The sequence below is a fragment of the Scylla paramamosain genome, chromosome 44 (assembly GCF_035594125.1).
Source record: "Scylla paramamosain isolate STU-SP2022 chromosome 44, ASM3559412v1, whole genome shotgun sequence".
Classification (NCBI taxonomy): Eukaryota; Metazoa; Arthropoda; class Malacostraca; order Decapoda; family Portunidae; genus Scylla; species Scylla paramamosain.
In genome coordinates this window covers 6,576,751-6,597,311 of record NC_087194.1, presented here as the reverse complement: position 1 = coordinate 6,597,311, position 20,561 = coordinate 6,576,751, and the positions used below count along the sequence as shown (strand labels likewise).

Below are 20,561 nucleotides of genomic sequence, written 5' to 3'. Positions count from 1 at the left end.
CAACAGTATGCGAACCGGACACCAGCAAGGATGACACCAGATGTAACCACAACACTAACTAGTAATGTAAAAAAATATATAAGGGTTGCAAGGGTTGCTAGAAGAAACTACGAAATTATGATAGTAATTGGAGCAACAAATTAGTCCAAGGGAACAATTTCCCTTATGATATAAATGACGTTATCATAGTAAACAGAATTCGACATAATAGATATAAGCTAAATGAGTTTAGGTTTAGGAAAGAGCTCGGTAGGAACTGGTTCACAAACAGAATGGTGGATGAGTGGAACAGGCTTAGCAATCATGTGGTCAGCACCAACACGATAAGCAGTTTCAAGAAAAGGTTAGATAAATATATGAATTGGGAAGACGAGTGATAATAGTAAGGATGGTGGAGGATAAAAGACGTTCATAGTTAGAACAGGAACCCTCAAGTGTAGGCCAGCCTTCCTTTTGCAGTCTCTTTTATTTCTGTGATCTTATGTTTCTGGATGGTGATTGGCTCTCATTCACCTCACTGGACGAAGCAATATAGATCCTTCGACGAATCAACACTAAAATAAATACAACGAGTACCTCCACATTACGGCGGTTCGTTTTTATATATTTTAAGAGTATTAACTTGTAATACACACACACACACACACACACACACACACATGCGCGTGCGTCTCCTCACCTCGAGGGGGTCAAAACGTGTGTCCCGGTTGTGTCAATTTGCTCCCGGATGACACCACGGCACATGTTCACAAGACTAAGTTGATCCATACCTATATTGATACGTAAAATATGATAAATGTATAAAAAATACGGTACATCAATTCCTCAAAAGTTCTTGGAAGGGTCCATGAACTCAAAAAGCGTTGGGAACCGCTAAAATATATGAAAATAAAACACGATGGTAGAACTTTTACACTCGCACAAGGAGTAAGTTTAGGTGCTCTGTTATCATCAATTACTCTTGTTTTCTTGCTCCACCTCTATCCTAACGTATTCCACGGACAGAACAGCAATACTAATTTGTCAATGTAACTCCATACAAATGACGATTCCCGTCAAAATTGTTCCGGGGAGCAATTTTGACACTGAGAGCAATTTGACACGAAACCAGCGCTTCTTGCAGCAGACACGAGCCGGAATGTGACTCAATCTCCCTCTCCGCGCCACCATTCTTCAGTGTCAAGTGAGAATGCTGCAAAATTTTAGGCAAGTTAGAAACAACGAACAATGAATGAAAAACAGGGAATGCGTGTATTTCGGCGAACTTAAATTAAGATGGATGGTGGGTTTAGTGGAGTGGAGGGTATCATCAACGTAGGAGTGGGTAGGACAAGAAGTTTGGTTTGGAAGGTCATTGATGAATAATAAGAACAGAGTGGATGACAGGACAGAACCCTGAGGAATACCACTGTTAATAGATTTAGGAAGAGAACAGTGACCGTCTACCACAGCAGCAATACAACGGTCAGAAAGGAAACTTGAGATGAAGTTACAGAGAGGAGGATAGAAGCCGTAGGAGGGTAGTTTGGAAATCAAAGCTTTGTGCCAGACTCTGTCAAAAGCCTTTGATATATCCAAGGCATCAGCAAAAGTTTCACCAAAATCTCTAAAAGAGGATGACCGAGACTCAGTAAGGAAAGCCAGAAGATCACTAGTAGAGCGGCCTTGACAGAACCCATACTGGCGATCAGATAGAAGGATGTGAAGTGATAGATGTTTAAGAATCTTCCTGTTGAGGATAGATGCGTAGGAAATTAAAGCAATGGGACGGTAGTTTGAGGGATTAGAACGGTCACCCTTTTTAGGAACAGGCTGAATGTAGGCAAACTTCCAGCATGAAGGAAAGGTAGATGTTGACAGACAGAGTTGAAAGAGTTTGACTAGCCAAGGTGCAAGCACGGAGGCACAGTTTCGGAGGGTCCATAACATAGGAGGGTCCATAACCCTATCAGGTTCATAAGCCTTCTGAGGGTTTAGGCCAGCGAGATCATGGAAAACATCATTGCGAAGAATTTTAATAGGTAGCATGAAGTAATCTGAGGATGGAGGAGAGGGAGGAACAAGCCCTGAATCGTCCAAGGTAGATTTTTTTGTTGCAAAGGTTTGAACGAAGAGTTCAGCTTTAGAGTTAGATGTGATAGCAGTGGTGCTATCTGATTGAAATAAAGGAGGGAAAGAAGAATAAGCAGTTATTGGAGATATTTTTGGCTAGATGCCAGAAGTCATGAAGGGAGTTAGATCTTGAAAGATTTTGACACTTTGTTAATATAGGAGTTTTTGGTTATTTGGAGAAGAGACTTGGCATGGTTCCGGGCAGAAATATAAAGTGTATGAGATTCTGGTGATTAAGTTCCTTTTGTGGGCCACCTCTTTATCATGTATAGCACGAGAACAAGCTATGTTAAACCAAGGTTTGGAAGATTTGGGTCTAGAAAAAGAGTAGGGAATGTTCGCCTTCATGGCAGACACTATCACCTCTGTTATGCGCTCAGCACACAAAGACGGGTCTCTGACACGGAAGCAGTAGTCATTCCAAGGAAAATCAGCAAAATATATCCTCAGCTCGCCCCAAACTGACAGAGGCAAAATGCCAAAGGCACCTTCGCTTAGGGGGATCCTGAGGACGGATTGGAGTGATAGGACAAGATACAGATATGAGATTGTGATCAGAGAGCCCAACGGAGAAGAGAGGGTGACTGCATAAGCAGAAGGATTAGAGGTTAGGAAAAGGTCAAGAACATTGGGCGTATCTCCAAGACAGTCAGGAATACGAGTAGGGTGTTGCACCAATTGCTCTAGGTCGTGGAGGATAGCAAAGTTGAATGCTAGTTCACCAGGATGGTCAGTGAAGGGAGTTTCAAGCCAAAGCTGGTGGTGAACATTGAAGTCTCCAAGAATGGAGATCTGCAAAAGGGAAGAGAGTCAGAATGTGTTCCACTTTGGAAGTTAAGTAGTCAAAGAATTTCTTATAGTCAGAGGAGTTAGGTGAGAGGTATACATCACAGATGAATTTAGTTTGAGAGTGACTCCGTTGTCGTAGCCAGATGGTGAAAAACTCGCAAGATTCAAGAGCGTGGCCACGAGAGCAGGTTAAGTCGTTGCGCACATAAACGCAACATCCAGCTTTGGATTGAAAATGAGGATAGAGAAAGTAGGAGGGAACAGAAAAGGGGGTACTGTCAGTATTTCCGAAACTCAGGTGTCAGACACCTGAGTTTCAGTGAGGAGAAGTTGAGGTTTAGAAGAGGAGAGGTGGTGTTTTACAGATTGAAAATTAGATCTTAGACCACGAATGTTGCAGAAGTTAATAAAGAAAAAGTTGAGGTGGGTGTCAAGACACTTAAGGTCTTTGTCAGAAGGGCAGTCCGACCTGAGGACATTAATAATATTTGTTGTACCCTCCCCAGATGAGGACTCTGAGGCTGGTGTAGGAGTTGCCATGATAATTTTGAATTTTTTGAGTGAAGGTTGTGTGTGTTATTAGGTCCTTGTAGTTTTGTGTGGAGAAAGAGAGTTCTCTTTAGAGGGCAGGCTGTGACTGCCACCTTGTGTTGTGAGACACAAAGGAAAACGTTCAGTGAGGTCACAGCTGGTTTAATGATAAGTCCACAGCAACCCCTGATCCCGTGCTCTAGACATCACTGGGAGTAATTATCGTTTCGGCAGGTGCCTACTGCCACCTCCCTTGGTGTATTGTTCTCGACTTCAGGAAACTAAGCGCATCTACCATTCCTGACCGTTAGTTTAGGTAACCTTCTTTAGTCTATCGGTGATTCAAATATGGTATTTTCTATCCTAGATTTGCACTTGGGATTCTCCCAAGTAGAATTAGAGGAAACTACATGGCCATACACTGCTTTCATTACCTCCTCTGGCCAATTTGTGATCAAACACATGGCTCAAGATCTACGTAACTCACCTTTAATTTTTCAGAGGTTGATGAATTCTGTTCTCTCAGGTCTCATCGGTAAAAGTGTGTTCTGCTTCGTTGATGATGTTATCATTGTATCAAACTCTCTACAAGACCATTTTTACACACTATCTCTCATTCTGTCACGCTTTCAAGCTTCTGCTTAAAGATCAAACTCAGCGAATGCTCGTTTCTCCAATAGCAAGTCAAATTCCTTGGTAACAAAGTCGACAGAGATGGTATTCACACTTTAGATGTGAATACCATCTCTGTGAAAATTTTCCCTGTTCCTACTAATATCGACTTGATCAGGCAATTCATCAGTCTTGCTGGATTTTATCGCCAGTTCATCAAAAACTTCAGCCTTATCCCTCAACCTCTCATTTGCTCAAGAAAAATATTGCATTCATCTGGTCCGAAAAGGATCAAAATGCATTTGATCTCAATACTGCCTTGCATTAAGCTCCAGTTCTTGCTTTTCCAAATTTTGAGAAAGATTTCATCTTATACTGACAATTCTGGCTTTGGAATCGGTGCTATTCTCATGCAGAAAGATTCTCTTGGTAAACATAGCGTATTAATGTATGCTAGCAGACTTCTCAACAAGACAGAGCAAAATTATGACGTCACAAAGTGTGAAAGTCTCGCCGTGATCTGGGCGTTATGTCATTTCCGTGAACTCATCTTAGGTTATGAGATTCATGTCTACACTGATCATTATGCTGTCACAGAGACCTTCAAAGGCAACAGCTTGACTGGTCAATTTGCTCACTGGCATCTCACGATTCAAGAATTTAATCCCACATTTTCATATATTCCAAGCAAGGCAAACTCAGTGGCAGACGCAGTATCACGCAATGTTGCCGCTATCTCTGCCATCACAGAGAATCCTGCCATGCCAACCACGGGTGAAATAAGGAAACATCAACATTCAGAAACGTTCTGTTCTAGTGTTGTTTATTACCTCGAATCTGGTGATGAGACAAATCTTCCTAAGTTGAAAGTGAGCGCTGATACGTTTTTCGTCCAAGAAAGTCTCTTGTATAAGTCGAGTGATGGCTTTACTGACAATTTAAGTGAGCGTTTACCTCAACTCGTGATACTTCAGTCAAGACTCATCCTATGCAGGACACCCAGGTTGGGACAGATGCCTTCCTCAAGCAAAACGATCATATTTCTGGCCGATTATGAGGGAAGATATCTTTCAACATTGTGCGCTTTGTCTTCAGTGTGCTTCACACCGTCCATCACTCGCAAACGACAGCCCATCGCTTCCATACCCCATCGCTTATACTCCTCGGGATTCAGTCTCTGTTGATTTGCTCAAACTTCCACTTACAAAGACCGATTATCAATATCTTCTAGTTTGTATGGATAGTTCCACTCGTTTCACCATTCTTGTTGCTCTCAAGGATAAAACTGCAACTTCTGTTGGTCGTGCAATCACTGGCAACATAATTTCTCCTTATTTGCCCTCCTCGTGTCATCTTATAAGTCAATGGAGCTGAATTCAGTACCACCACCAGGCGTACATTCCTCACTCTTTTTCTCGACATAATCCTTCTAAGCCTTAATTTAACTCAGCCTGTTTTCGTGCTATACATGATAGAGAGATGGCCCACAAAAGCTACTTGAGCCTTCCATCACCAGAATCTCATGCACTTTATAGTTTAGCCTGTTGCTTTATATTTCTGCCAAGCCTGTTCTCCAACTGGCCAAAACTCGTTCATTAATAGAAAGTGTCAAAATCTTTCAAGATCTAACTCCCCTCGTGACTTCTGCCATCTAGCCGAAAATATCTCCAATAACTTTGCTTCTTCTTATTTCCCTCCTTTACTTCAACCAGATGGCACCATCTATTTCTAAAGCTGAACTCTATGCTCAGACCTTTGCTAAAAACACTACATTGAACGATTCAGGGCTTGTTCCTCCCTCTCCTCCATCCTCTGACTGTTTTATGCTACCTATTAAAATTCTTCGCAATTATGTTTTCCATGCCATCGCTGGTCTAAACCCTCGGAAAAGCTTATGGACCTGATGGGATCCCTCATATTGTTCTTCGAAATTGCGCCTTCATGCTTGCACCTTGCCTAGTCAAACCCTTTCAATTCTGTCTGTCAACATCTACCTTTCCTTCTTGCTGGAAGTTTGCTTACATTCAGCCTGTTCCTGTATACTCAACAGGAAGATTCTTAAACATCTATCACTTCACAACCTTCTATCTGATCGCCATTATGGGTTCCGTGAAGCCCGCTCTACTGGTGATCTTCTGGCTTTTCTTACTGAGTTTTAGTCATCTTCTATTACAGATTCTGGTGAAACCTTTGCTGTTGCCTTAGACATATCAAAAGCTTTTGATAGGGTCTGGCACAAAGCTTTGATTTCCAAACTACCTTCCTACAGCTTCTACCTTCTCTCTGTAACTTCATCTCAAGTTTCCTTTCTGACCGTTCTATTATTGCTGTGGTAGACGGTTACTGTTCTTTTAAATCTATTAAAAGTGGTGTTCCTTAGGGTTCTGTCCTGTCACCCACTCTCTTCCTATTATTTATCAATGACCTTCTAAACCAAACTTCTTGTTCTATCCACTCCTACGCTGATGATACCACCCTACACTTTTCCGCGTCTTTTCATAGACGTCCAACACTTCAGGAGGAAAACAGTTCACGCAGGGAATCCACAGAACGCCTGCCTTCTGATCTCTAAAATTTCTGATTGGGGCTGAGCAAACTTGGTATTGTTCAATGCCTCAAAAACTCAATTCCTCCATCTATCAACTCGACACAACCTTCCGGACAACTATCCCCTCTTCTTCAGTGACACTCAACTGTCCCCCTCTTCTGCACTGAACATCCTCAGTCTGTCCTTTTCTTCTAATCTAAACTGGAAACTTCGCATTTCATCTCTAAAACAGCTTCTATGAAGTTAGGCGTTCTGAGATGTCTCCGCCAATTTTTCTTACCCCTCCAGCAGCTAACTTTGTACAAGGGTCTTATTCGTCCATGTATGGAGTATGCTTCACATGTCTGGGGAGGTTCCACTCATACCGCTCTTCTAGACAGGGTGGAATCAAAACCCTTTTGTCTCATCAACTCCTCTCCTCAACTGACTGTCTTCAGCCTCTCTCTCATTGTTGTAATGTTGTATCTCTAGCTATCGTCTACCGCTATTTTCATGCTAAGTGCTCTTCTAATCTTGCTAACTGCATGCCTCCCCTCCTCCCGCGGCCTCGTTGTACAAGACTTTCTTCTTTCTCTCACCCCTATTCTGTCCACCTCTCTAATATAAGAGTTAACCAGTATTTTCAATCATTCGTCGCTTTCTCAAGTAAACTCTGGAACTCCCTGCCTACTTTTGTATTTCCACCTACCCTTGACTTGAATTCCTTCAAGAAGGAGGTTTCAAGACGCTTATCCTTCAATTCTTTACTACGGCTGCGGATGCTGTTCGGTGACTGGTATTTCAGTGGGCATTTATTTATTTTTTTTTTTTTTCTTTCTTTTCTTGGAGGGGGGATTTTTTTTTTTTTTTGTCCTTGTCCAGTGCCCCTCCTACATAAAAAAAAAAAAGTGGGAGAGAATCAAGGAGGCAGCGAGTCCCCCTGCTTGCCTCAGCAGTTGCCCACCAGCCGTCACGAGCACAACAGTCCTATTAAGACATTCTCGCTACTCTACCGGTTTCTTTTAGTTAAATTCGCTAAGCTAGCAAGAACTTAAAAGTCAGAACAACTAGATATCCCAAGGAAGCTCGTCTTAGCTACGAAACACGGCCAGCCGATCCTTGGCAGTCCACGTAACTCCCAGCCACGTTTTCTACATCTAAGTTATCATCTATTTATAATAATTTAGTGATGCTTTCTGTGATTATGTGTTAGCCGGGAGGCAACAGGGCGAGTGACACCGTCAAATAATTCCCTCAACTGTAGCACCTTCCTCTGTTAGTCTTCATTGCCAAGAATTCGTGGAAAAGTGTCATTTGGCAATTCTGTCCACAAACTCCTGCGCTGAATGGATGCCGAGGTACAGCTTTTTGAACGAGGCGCGCTCTCATTGGTAGTTGAGTATTATGGGTATTTATTTACCTGTGTGGTTTACGGGTCGGAATGCGAATGTTTGAACTTTCCCTAACTTCGCCAACCACTGCTAAAAAAAAAAAAAAATTATGTGGAAACCTGAGGAATTGGAAATGAAAAATGAACATGTGAAAATATTACCCCATCCAAGGTTTCATTTTTTTCATACCCTTCCCCTCCCCATCTCCCAGATTTCCATTCTAACATCTCTTACCCTTCCTCAGTGAATCACTGTGGCATCCTGGTATTTGTTTCTCTCTCTGTTCATTCCTTGCACCAACATTTCCTTCATTTTCATTTTCTACCAGGCGCCGTGGCCCGCGAATCCCCTCGCAACAGTGAGTTGCCAGCACGCTTAGGGAGGATGAAGCGGGCACAGGAGGAGCCCTTCGCCCTTCTGTCTTATTCCACACAACAGGTTCACTAACAACAGCAGGAAGTTCAACACTTGCTGTCGTCTGACAGCCATCCTGGAATCTGGCCTTTCCAAATAATGGCTGCGGCGTCACTTACAGGAAGTCTTCACTTCCTGTCACGTTCTTCTGACCTCCTCCCTAAACACACGCTCACAAACACAGTCATGGCGAAAGTCTTGCCGCCACCACCGCTGCTGCTGCTACTCCTGTCGCTAAGTCCTGGAACTGCACCAAGCCACACCCTGGCCCTGGATTGCAGTTCTGCAGACGCAATAGTAAAGGAAAAAGAAAGAAAAGTAATAGTGAAGGTACCCTTTGATGAAGTAATATACAACATAATTCTGTTTGTGAAGCCTGAAAGTGACTTTGAGGGCGTCCGGCTCGATGTGCAAGAACGAGACGGCACTAACCATACTGCCTGGTTACCTGCTGTATGTGTCCCGCGCGATGGAACGTGGCGGGAATTCCTGGTGTGGGCAGGGTTAACCAAGACCAAGGTTGCCTTGCGCTTTAGGACTGGTAAATGCAGGAAATGGTGTGAGACCAAAACTCCCAAGCATTTCCCCATCAGTGTCACCGTGGTGGCTTATGGCTCTTCTAGGTGGATAAAAAGATACATGACCAGTAACTGTAACGTCACCAAGGCTTCCAAACCCGATCCTGAACTACTGCCTAGATGTCAGAAGCCTCCATCCACCAAAACCATTACCACCACGACCCCCGCTACTCTTAAGCTGACGCAGTACAAGATAACAATAACAGCGGCATCAGCAGCAATAGTAGTGGTGGTGCTGGTAGTGGTGGTGGTGGTCTGCTGGAGGCGAAATTCTGTGACATTACGTGAGTACCGTGTGTGTGTGTGTGTGTGTGTGTGTGTGTGTGTGTGTGTGTGTGTGTGTGTGTGTGTGTGTGTGTGTGTGTGTAACAGAGGCATAATTCAGCAGCAAAGAGAAACCAGAGATTTCAGAGAGCCAGGGCATAAGGCGAGATTAACGGAATCTTTAAAGTCTTGAAGTCAATTCTTATGATAAGGTAGGAGGAGGGATAGTTGTAGAGTCATAATCCCCTAACTTACCTTTAACTAATGAGTAAGTGTTACCCAAGAGTTGCACAAACCTCTGTACTCACCAAGTACTGCAGCAACGCTCAATACCAAGTTCAAGTCTCCAAGTGGTTTAGGCTCTGAAAAACTATAGCAATTTATTAAATAGTAAATGATAATTCCAAAAAACACACGCAAGTAGCAACAGACTAACTCTACATCGTAATACAAGTAAATAAAAATGCAAATAACTCCACATTGGCAAAACAATAAGTCTTTCACGTTATTATTATCTGTATGTTAATGTAACTGCATCACTAAAATTAGGTCACTCAGTAATGCATCACTTTTCGTCAAATACATAAAACATATGAATGCACATGGAAGATAATCGCATAACAAAATAATCAAACACAACAAGCAAAATCAAAGATAATAAAATAAGTGGTAGCTGCATGAGAAGTGCCACAAAAATATCGTGACTCATCCAAATCCAGTTCTAAATCAACACAAATACATAAGATATATGTAAGCCACAGTATATTGAACATATATAAAATTGAGACACACAAGGCCCATAGGGAAAAAAAAGTATTACTTACAACAAGCACGAGGCAGAGAACGACTACACACCTCATAGTGCTCCTGAATGTGTGCACCTTCCACAAACTGTAACACTCTACTCTACAGAAGTCTGAGGGGATCGTTCGATACTTCGCCTTATATTTACTCCCAATTACAGTGGCGACGAACTACATACACTGCTACGTATTGCTACATACATGTTTATCCTTTAAGGTCTAAAATCCGACTAGCGAATTCACTCATCTCAAGATCACCAGAATATTTGCGTGTAAACTTTCATTGCTCGGCGTTCATAAGACCCATGCCTCGCTTGGAACCTATGGGTAATCACCGTTACACAGGTGTGTATATAATATATATATATATATATATATATATATATATATATATATATATATATATATATATATATATATATATATATATATATATATATATATATACCTAAAAGGATATTATAAAAACAAAATGGCTCCTGGGGCCAAGGGAAACCGGGATTAAGAAGTAAGCAAGCGCTGACCGTTGTGAACGTCGTTGTGAACCTCGTCCCATGGGGGCCACTCGTTTTTAAAAAGTGGCCCCTCACGATTTGAAAGTTTGCCCACGACGGAACTTTGACCTTCCCCCACAATGCATCCCAACCCAGACACCCAACCATCAAACACAAGACGATCTCTGGTGAGCAGCATCGTTGACCCATAGTGGCAGCCTAGCTCTGGGAACCATTTAGTCTGGTCCTTCACTGGCGACCTTGCTAGCATGGAGAGAGAGAGAGAGAGAGAGAGAGAGAGAGAGAGAGAGAGAGAGAGAGAGAGAGAGAGAGAGAGAGAGAGAGAGAGAGAGAGAGAGAGAGAGAGAGAGAGAGAGAGAGAGCACAAATGCCAGATGTATAATGATTGTGGGTGGTCGAGGTATAACACCTCGTTGCACAAACCGCTCTCAGCAACAAATCCAACCCACTGTCCAACAAAGTATTATATTCTCCAGCCGAGTAGTATCGTTTATAGCCTCCTGGACGGCAGGCCTCTACAGGGACTGAGGTGGAGTAAAGTTTCACTACACAGTGGCATACATAAAGTTCTCTTTTTTTTTATGTAGGAAGGACACTGGCCAACGGCAACAAAAATCCAATAAAAAGAAATATGCCCACTGAAATGCCAGTCACATAAAAGGGTCTAAGCAGTAGTCAAAAATTGGTGAATAAGTGTCTTGAAACCTCCTTCTTGAAGGAATTCAAGTCATAGAAAGGTGGAAATACGAGTACAGAAGCAGGCAGGGAGTTTGAGAGTTTACCAGAGAAAGGGATGAATGACTGAGAATACCGGTTAACTCTTGCGTTAGAGAGGTGGACAGAATAGGGGTGAGAAAGAAGAAAGTCTTGTGCAGCGAGGCCGCGGGAGGAGGGGAGGCATGCAGTTAGCAAGATCAGAAGAGCAGTTAGCATGAAAATAGCGGTAGAAGACAGCTACATATGCAACATTGCGGCGGTGAGAGAGAGGCTGAAGACAGTCAGTTAGAGGAGAGAAGTTGATGAGACGAAAAGCTTTTGATTCCACCCTGTCTAGAAGAGCAGTATGAGTGGAACCCCCTAGACATGTGAAGCATACTCCATACATGGACGGATAAGGCCCTTGTACAGAGTTAGCAGCTGGGGGGTGAGAAAAACTGGCGGAGACGTCTCAGAACACTTAACTTCATAGAAGCTGTTTTAGCTAGAGATGAGATGTGAAGTTTCCAGTTCAGATTATAAGTAAAGGACAGACCGAAGATGTTCAGTGTAGAAGAGGGGGACAGTTGAGTGTCATTGAAGAAGAGGGGATAGTTGTCTGGAAGGTTGTGTCGAGTTGATAGATGGAGGAATTGAGTTTTTGAGGCATTGAACAATACCAAGTTTGCTCCGCCCCAATCAGAAATTTTAGAAAGATCAGAAGTCTTCTGTGGCTTCCCTGCGTGAAATGTTTACCTCCTGAAGGGTTGGACGTCTATGAAAAGGCGTGGAAAAGTGCAGGATGGTATCATCAGCGTAGGAATGGATAGGACAAGAAGTTTGGTTTAGAAGATCATTAATGAATGATAAGAAGAGTGGGTGACAGGACAGAACCCTGAGGAACACCACTGTTAATAGATTTAGGAGAAGAACAATGACCGTCTACCACAGCAGCAATAGAACGGTCAGAAAGGAAACTTGAGATGAAGTTACAGAGAGAAGGATAGAAACCGTAGGAGGGTAGTTTGGAAATCAAAGCTTTGTGCCAGACTCTATCAGAAGCTTTTGATATGTCCAAGGCAACAGCAAAAGTTTAACCAAAATCTCTAAAAGAGGATGACCAAGACTCAGTAAGGAAAGCCAGAAGATCACCAATAGAGCGGCCTTCACGGAACCCATACTGGCGATCAGATAGAAGGTTGTGAAGTGATAGATGTTTAAGAATCTTCCTGTTGACGATAGATTCAAAAACTTTAGATAGGCAGGAAATTAAAGCAATAGGACGGTAGTTTGAGGGATTAGAACGGTCACCCTTTTTAGGAACAGGTTGAATGTAGGCAAACTTCCAGCAAGAAAGAAAGGTAGATGTTGACAGACAAGAGCTGAAAGAGTTTGACTAGGCAAGGTGCAAGCACGGAGGCACAGTTTCGGAGAACAATAAGAGGGACCCCATCAAGTCCATAAACCTTCCGAGGGCTTAGGCCAGCGAGGGCATGGAAGACATCATTGTAAAGAATTTTAATAGGTGGCATGAAGTAGTCAGAGGGTGGAGGAGAGGGAGGAACAAGCCCAGAATCGTCCAAGGTAGAGTTTTTAGCAAAGGTTTCAGCGAAGAGTTCAGCTTTAGAAATAGATGTGATAGCAGTGGTGTCATCTGGTTGAAATAGAGGAGGGAAAGAAGAAGAAGCACAGTTATTAGAGATATTTTTGGCTAGATGCCAGAAGTCACGAGGGGAGTTACATCTTGAAAGGTTTTGACATTTTCTGCTAATGAAGGAGTTTTTGGCTAGTTGGAGAACAGACTTGGCATGGTTCCAGCAGAAATATAAAGTGCATGAGATACTGGTGATGGAATGCTTAAGTACCTTTTGTGGGCCACCTCTCTATCATGTATAGCACGAGAACAAGCTGTGTTAAACCAAGGTTTAGAAGGTTTAGGACGAGAAAAAGAGTGAGGAATGTACGCCTCCATGCCAGACACTATCACCTCAGTTATGCGCTCAGTACACAAAGGCGGGTCTCTGATACGGAAGCAGTAGTCATTCCAAGGAAAATCAGCAAAATACCTCCTCAGGTCCCCCCAACTAGCAGAGACAAAACGCCAGAGGCACCTTCGCTTAGGGGGATCCTGAGGAGGGATTGGAGCGATAGGACAAGATAAAGATATGAGATTGTGATTGGAGGAGCCCAACGGAGAAGAAAGGGTGACAGCATAAACAGAAGAATTAGAGGTCAGGAAAAGGTCAAGAATGTTGGGCGTATCTCCAAGGCGGTCAGGAATATGAGTAGGGTGTTGCACCAATTGCTCTAGGTCATGGAGGAAAACAAAGTTGTAGGCTAGTTCACCAGGATGGTCAGTGAAGGGAGAGGAAAGCCAAAGCTGGTGGTCAACATTGAAGTCTCCAAGAATGGAGATCTCTGCAAAAGGGAAGAGGGTCAGAATGTGCTCCAATTTGGAAGTTAAATAGTCAAAGAATTTCTTAGTCAGAGGAGTTAGGTGGGAGGTATACAGCACAGATAAATTTAGTATGAGAGTGACTCTGTAGTCGTAGCCAGATGGTGGAAAACTCCGAAGATTCAAGAGCGTGGGCACGAGAGCAGGCTAAGTCATTGCACACATAAACGCAGCATCCAGCTTTGGATCGAAAATGAGGATAGAGAAAGTAGGAGGGAACAGAAAAGGGGGTACTGTCAGTTGCCTCAGACACCTGAGTTTCAGTGAGGAAAAGATAAGGTTTAGAAGAGGAGAGGTGGTGTTCTACAGATTGAAAATTAGATCTTAGACCGCGAATGTTGCATAAGTTAATGAAGAAAAAGTTGAGGGGGGTGTCAAGACACTTAGGGTCGTCGACAGAAAGGCAGTCCGACCTGGAGACATTTATGGTCCCCTCCCCAGATGGGGACTCCGAGGCTGGTGTAGGAGTCGCCATGATGATTTTAAAATTTTTGAGTGAAGGGTGTGTGTGTTATTAGGTGCTTGTGGTTTTGTGTGGAGGAAGAGAGTTGTCTTTAGAGGGCAGGCTGTGACTGCCCCCTTGTGTTGTGAGACACAAAGGGAAACGTTCAGTGAGGTCACAGCTGGGTTTAATGATAAGTTCACAGCAGCCCCTGAACAGTGCTTTAGACCTCACTGGGAGTAATTATCGTTTCGGCAGGTGTCTACTGCCTCCTCCTCTCTGCGGCCAAACACTATATAGGAGACTGAACCAGCCGTAGCATTTAACAAAACACTGTGTACGCAAACAAATTGCCCCCAAACAGAACAAAGACGGTCGATTGACCGCTCACTAAGCGACCGCTCACTGACACTAAGTACTCGTAATGACTCACGAGATGAGGAGTCACGTCGTAATATACACAGAGTGCCTTGCAGGGAAGGGAACCCACAGGCAGGTTGATGGAGACACCTAACACTAAGCATGTAATATAAGCATGTGCGTACTGCATTAAGTTACTCAAATACCCCTTTAAGCAACTGGCCCTTCTAGCTGTATCCCGCCCAGTCTCCTCAGAACACGCTGCCTACCTACAATACATATAACTCGTTCAAGCTACAGACAGTGACTGAAATATGGAAACACAATCCCCACGCTCATTACGAGGATGTCATCTATACTTTAAATCTGCCCATTGCCTGTGTGACTTCTTCGTCTGTTTTGGGGTACTATAAACACGCTGGGCGCCCCACTTGCGGTGTGGAGGATGGCCGCGGGAGGCGACATTGTTGCCATTTGGGAAGTGGTCCAGATATGCGCCTATTCGTCTTTCCATTCAGATATTTTATAGATTAATCCAGTGATTTACTTAGATATTATAGTAGCAAATGTTTCATAATTTACCGAAAAAAATATATATATCTGATCAAATATGAATGAACGAAAGTTGGTTAAATCAACTCTTATAATTTGTTAAATACTTTCATATTTTTTTATTATGATTTTAAGCGAATGACAACATCAGCTACCTGTTGATTAATTAAAGCTCTTCGCTTCATTATGATGGCATTTCCACTACGGTAAGCATCACAAACGTGTATCAGCGTTATTGTAGTCTTTCTGTAATGGTTTGAACGTAAAAATTAAATGAAATAATATAGAGGTGCTGGTGTGGATGCGGCTGAGAACGGCGCGGTGCTGGTAGTGAACAATGTCCAAATATGGCGCCAGTAATACCAACTAAATTACCTATATTGTGCACATGATTATAATGAGGTAATTCTTGTTCCATCAGTCACTATATGTATTATTATACATTACACAATGTACTTTATATAACAATGATGTATATAAAGTACATTAATTATAAAGTTCTCCATATGTATGTGTTTGCAGGGGTACCAACCAACCAATATATATATATATATATATATATATATATATATATATATATATATATATATATATATATATATATATATATATATATATATATATATTGATCTGGAGAAGTATCCTGTTTCAGTTTGGAGAATAGCAATCCAGTCATATAATTTGTTTAAGAAAAAGATGACTAGATCTTGTAACTTCTATGCAGCTTTTCTGTGGCCATTATCATGAGACACATGCACAGCATTGTACCACATTATACACTTACAGAAAAATGACATATTGGATTTTCTTCAAGATGGAGAACTTTCCATCATGCATATTAAAAAACACATGCTGATGCACGTAGCGTGGGCTTCAGACTCAGTCAATATCAGTTACCCTACGTTAACAGAAAATATCAGTGCTTACCTATCTTTTCTTTGGGGAATCAATGGATGTGTGTGCTTTACGCACAACGTAGCAGTGTTTTTTCTCACACATCCAAAAAACCGCTTGTTCCCGCTCTATTTCTTGAAAATAATCTATATTTTTTATCAGTTCAGTACCATATAGCCTATTTGGAATCAACGTACGATATTTTTTATATGTAACGAAACAATCTAATTAAAAGGATGAATATCAAGATAAGACGTTGGTGGAACTGTATTCCTTAAATATTTATTTAATCCACGTGCTGATGACAAACTTCATCACCAACGCCACCTATATTCCTTACTCAGTAATATACTCTGAGGTTCCATTTAGGATTAAAGTTTTCCTATCATTGTTTTATATAGCAATTGCTTGTGCTTCCATGTCTCCATTATACAGTGATTCAGAGCCATCTTGTAGCTGTCCTTTGCCTTCACCACCACCACTATCGCCACCACCTTCATTCCCTCATTCTTCAGTCATTTTGTTCAGGTTTTGTCTCTCATTGTATACAGTCAATATAACTGTTTACAGCAAATGAGGTGACGTTCCGGTCCCAGCCTGCTGTTCCCAACCACCACCTGCAGTTCACCACTGGCCAAGGACAATCCCTAGAACAAGACGATGAATGTTTCTATTACGAAATCATGCCTGACCTCACAGCACGCCGAGTGATGGTGTCGCGGCCAGCACAGTTCCAGCCTACTGTCCCCAACCACCGCTATATGCAGTTCATCACTGGCCAGGGACACACCCCAGACCAAGACAATGAATGTATCTATTACGAAATCCTGCCTGACCTCACATCACATCGAGTGATGGTGTCGCGGCCTGCACAGGATTTAGAGGAACCGATCTGCAAGTCTGAACATGACGTACAGCTTCGATCACCTGTCTATGGAAATGTGCTTCCTCGAGGTAGCATTGCCTCCCTTCACTGGCACCTGGAGGATGAAGGAGTCAGTAGGTCAAACATCTCCACGGTGCCGTAGGCAACATGCACTGCAGGTTAAAAATACAACCAGAAGGCTGTAAGGAAACCAAAGCAGCAGCATTGGACAGGCTCCTTCCTTGAAGTGTTTACAATAGATGTTTAGTGATTTGCTTAGCTAGGCTTATTTAAGTAAAACTAATATTTGTTTTTTCGTTGGCTTGTCCAAGAGTGGCCTTGGTTGACTGCTATAGCCCAGTAACCAGTGCGTACTCCCTGCTGTGGCTCCGAACCAATGTGCATTCCAACCCAAAACAATGTGTAAAAATTTTGTATAATGATGTTCTGTGCTGTGGACAATTATCAGGGTGATGTTTCTTCCGATGCCTCGGCCGTGGTGATTTAGCATTTTTCTTTGTTGTTGTGATTATTATCTATTGTTGATGCTGTTGTGACTATTATCATTTAAATCATTATAAACAGCTAGAAGGCAAAAATAATGAAGTGAAAATTCTGACTCAAGTAGTTTTGAATAATTAAATAGAAAATTTGAAGAGTTATATTTCCCTCTAAATGTTATTGTTGCGGCTCGGCGTATGGTTGGCAGCGATGGCAATAGTGAAGATGCGTTGCAACAGCTACCAGATCCAGGTGGACGAAATGGCGCTGGTTGGTTGGAGCGACAGCCAACCAGAAAAGAGCCAAGCTTATATTAATGTTGCAAACGCCGGAAGAAGACATTATACCCAAACCTAAAAACATACATCATGGACAACACGGACACATATTCTAATACTACAACACAACGTCAGACACTGAAGTACAATCAAAACAACACTCACCAACATATATAGAGAAGCAAACCCAGACATTATCCTTTTAAACAGTCATGGCCTGAAAAATATCGCAAACATAAAAATACACATCTACACAACATATCTTATAAATTCCAGTGACTAACCACACGACGGCTCAGCAATTTTAGTTAAACAGCATCTGAAACATAAAGTAAAAGATAAATATGACACAGATATAATACTATTAACTGTTGAAACTACAACAAGATCTATAAACATAGCCACCAGTTACTTACCCCCCGAGAAGACCATTCTTGCCAATTACAGACTTCCACTGCACAGCTTCAGAAACATATCCAACATATATAATAGGGGGCTTAAATGCTTAAATGCTATTTTACACAACCATTCAAGCACGCTACAATAATACTCATCCCCAAACCGAACAAACCAACCACTTACGCAATTAACTACCGACCAATATCATTTCTAGAAGTACCTGGAAAATTTTTTTAGGAAATAATCAATAAAAGAACCAAAACATTGCTTGAATCAAATAAAATCCTACCAGACTCCCGGCATAGATTTAGAACAGCAAGATCCACAGACAAAGCATTAGCAACAACAATAGAAACAATCTCAAAAGCTTTATTAGACAAAAACAATGTTGCATTGCACTCAGGGACGTCTCAAAGGCGTTTGACAAGGTGTGGCTAAGTGGATTAAAGTATAAGCTTAATCAATTAAAATTACCCAGCATCCTTAACAAGGAATTAAGCAGCTTCTTAGACAATGGGTCAGCATCCCTATCACTAAATAACTACATTAGCCCACCATTCCAACTTCACAGTGGGGTACCACAGGGGAGTAGTATCTCACCCACACTTCACTATACACTCACATGAATATCAGACATCGATCATACTACATTTTACTTATTTATGAATTAAATCAGTTAGACAAACGCGCACGACATTCCAACACCACTCACAGACAGCACAAATATCCAATACGCAGACATCACACAAATCATCACATATGCAGGTAAATTAAAAAACATGTGAGCAAAGAGAAAGAGAAATAAAAACAATAACTACGAAAACAAATGGAAAATTAAAACAAATACAAAAATTCACATTACTGCCTATAACAATAAAAAAAAAGATGAAATCAGTCACCATAGACGGGAACAACATAACATACGCAAAAGATGCTAAAATACTGGGGCTTAAACTAGTCACAAACGGATACTCAAAACACATAAAAGACCTCACAAACAAAGCACAAATAACATTAACCACCATTAGAAGATTCGATGCACTAAAAACATCAAACTATACCTTGTAAAAGCGTGTGTACTACCAATACTTACTTACTTGCTTACTAATACTTGCTCTAAACCCAATCTCTACATCACATTTACTATCATGATAACGACAACAAAACAAAGCACTACCCTTCGTTTATAATGAAAAATACCCACATGAAAAAATACCGCACTCGCAAAACTAGACCCAATCAATAAAATACTATACGCAAGGGGAAACTAAATCAAACACAAACTAATACACATACTCAAGGACTTCACGTACACAAGCACAATACACGAGCACGAACAGGGAAGGAAACACGCCTGGTTCAAGAAACCAATCAACACTATATCAAAGGCATCACCGAGACCATTATACACATAAACCTTTCAAAATTAATGCTATTCATACACTCACATGACTATCAGACATTGATCATACTATATTTTATTTATTTATGAATTAAATCAGCTAGACAAACGCAACTCAATTATTTTACACTAACTCTCAAAACTAATATTAAAATATATTATCATTCAACAATGACGGTTATTCCGTTATTCTTCACTCTGCGACTTTCCTTCATATCTTCACCCAACCTTTCATCTTCTACTGTATACCGTCTTCTTTCACCCCCTGTCTATCCCCCGTAACTTAACTCAAATCATTCCGGAGACTAAGGCTGAGACTGAGACAGACTGAGACAGACTGAAAAAAATTAGCAGTGTGGTTAAGCCTACACACTTTCTTCTGCTATCTTTCACCCCATTCTTTTCACCCTATCTTTCCCTCGTTCTATCTCCTCTCCTCTACTTAACCCACCCTTTCTCTTTCCGATTCCGAAGGAGACAGTGAGAGGTAGATAACAAGAACGCAGGTCTACGTGACGCCACTCCCCTGACCCGTCTGTGTCACGTCACCGCCGTGTATCAGAGGCGCAGAGAGAGAGAGAGAGAGAGAGAGAGAGAGAGAGAGAGAGAGAGAGAGAGAGAGAGAGAGAGAGAGAGAGAGAGAGAGAGAGAGAGAGAGACTATTCATGCCTCACGCCCGTACTGGGTTATCAGCAGTGCAAAGAGGACACTGTTCCGGCACTGTCGCCGCCGCAGCGCTACCAGCAGAGCTGAGAGACAAGTACATGTAGGCGTGTGCGTGCCTTGTCTGGCCACTACGAAAACTAGTTGTAACCTTTGGTGTTAGCAGTAGTGTGATATAACCGTAAGACAGTGACTGGCGCGGTTTCTCGGTGCATTGTGTTGTACTGTGTTCTGTAGCAACGGTGGGTTGCTCGGTGTGACGTTGTACTGTTGTGATCTGAAACTGTGTTTCTGTAAATAAAGACAAGAGAACTCCGCCTGAATCTGTCTCGTTATCCTCCCCCCTCTCCCCCTTAGTAGCCTTTTGAGTCACATTGAGTGCGTATGTTTGCCTCGTCGCTTCGCTGGACAACGAACCAGGGTGCGCTGTTGTGCATCACCGCCCCCCTGGATGTGAGTGAGTGAAGTGAAGGTGAGTGAGTGAAGGCGGTGGTCGCCACAACATTATGGTTCTTTTT

General features: G+C 42.1%; 1 protein-coding gene across 1 annotated transcript; it reads left to right on the top strand.

Moving 5' to 3' along the window:
• The first annotated feature begins 7,858 nt into the window (after nt 1-7,858).
• On the top strand, nt 7,859-20,358 carry LOC135093968 (uncharacterized). Its single transcript, XM_063993649.1, has 2 exons — nt 7,859-9,238; nt 16,506-20,358. Exons 1-2 carry the CDS (start codon nt 8,476-8,478, stop codon nt 16,961-16,963), a joined length of 1,221 nt encoding a protein of 406 aa, XP_063849719.1. The 5' UTR covers nt 7,859-8,475; the 3' UTR covers nt 16,964-20,358.
• Nucleotides 20,359-20,561: the final 203 nt, after the last annotated feature.

Excerpts from the sequence above, each read along its gene's own strand:
- LOC135093968 (XM_063993649.1), top strand. The coding sequence starts at position 8,476 with ATGGCTGCGGCGTCACTTACAGGAAGTCTTCACTTCCTGTCACGTTCT. Across the intron at positions 9,239-16,505 it reads GCGAAATTCTGTGACATTAC|CAAATGAGGTGACGTTCCGG; the intron begins GTGAGTACCGTG and ends AACTGTTTACAG.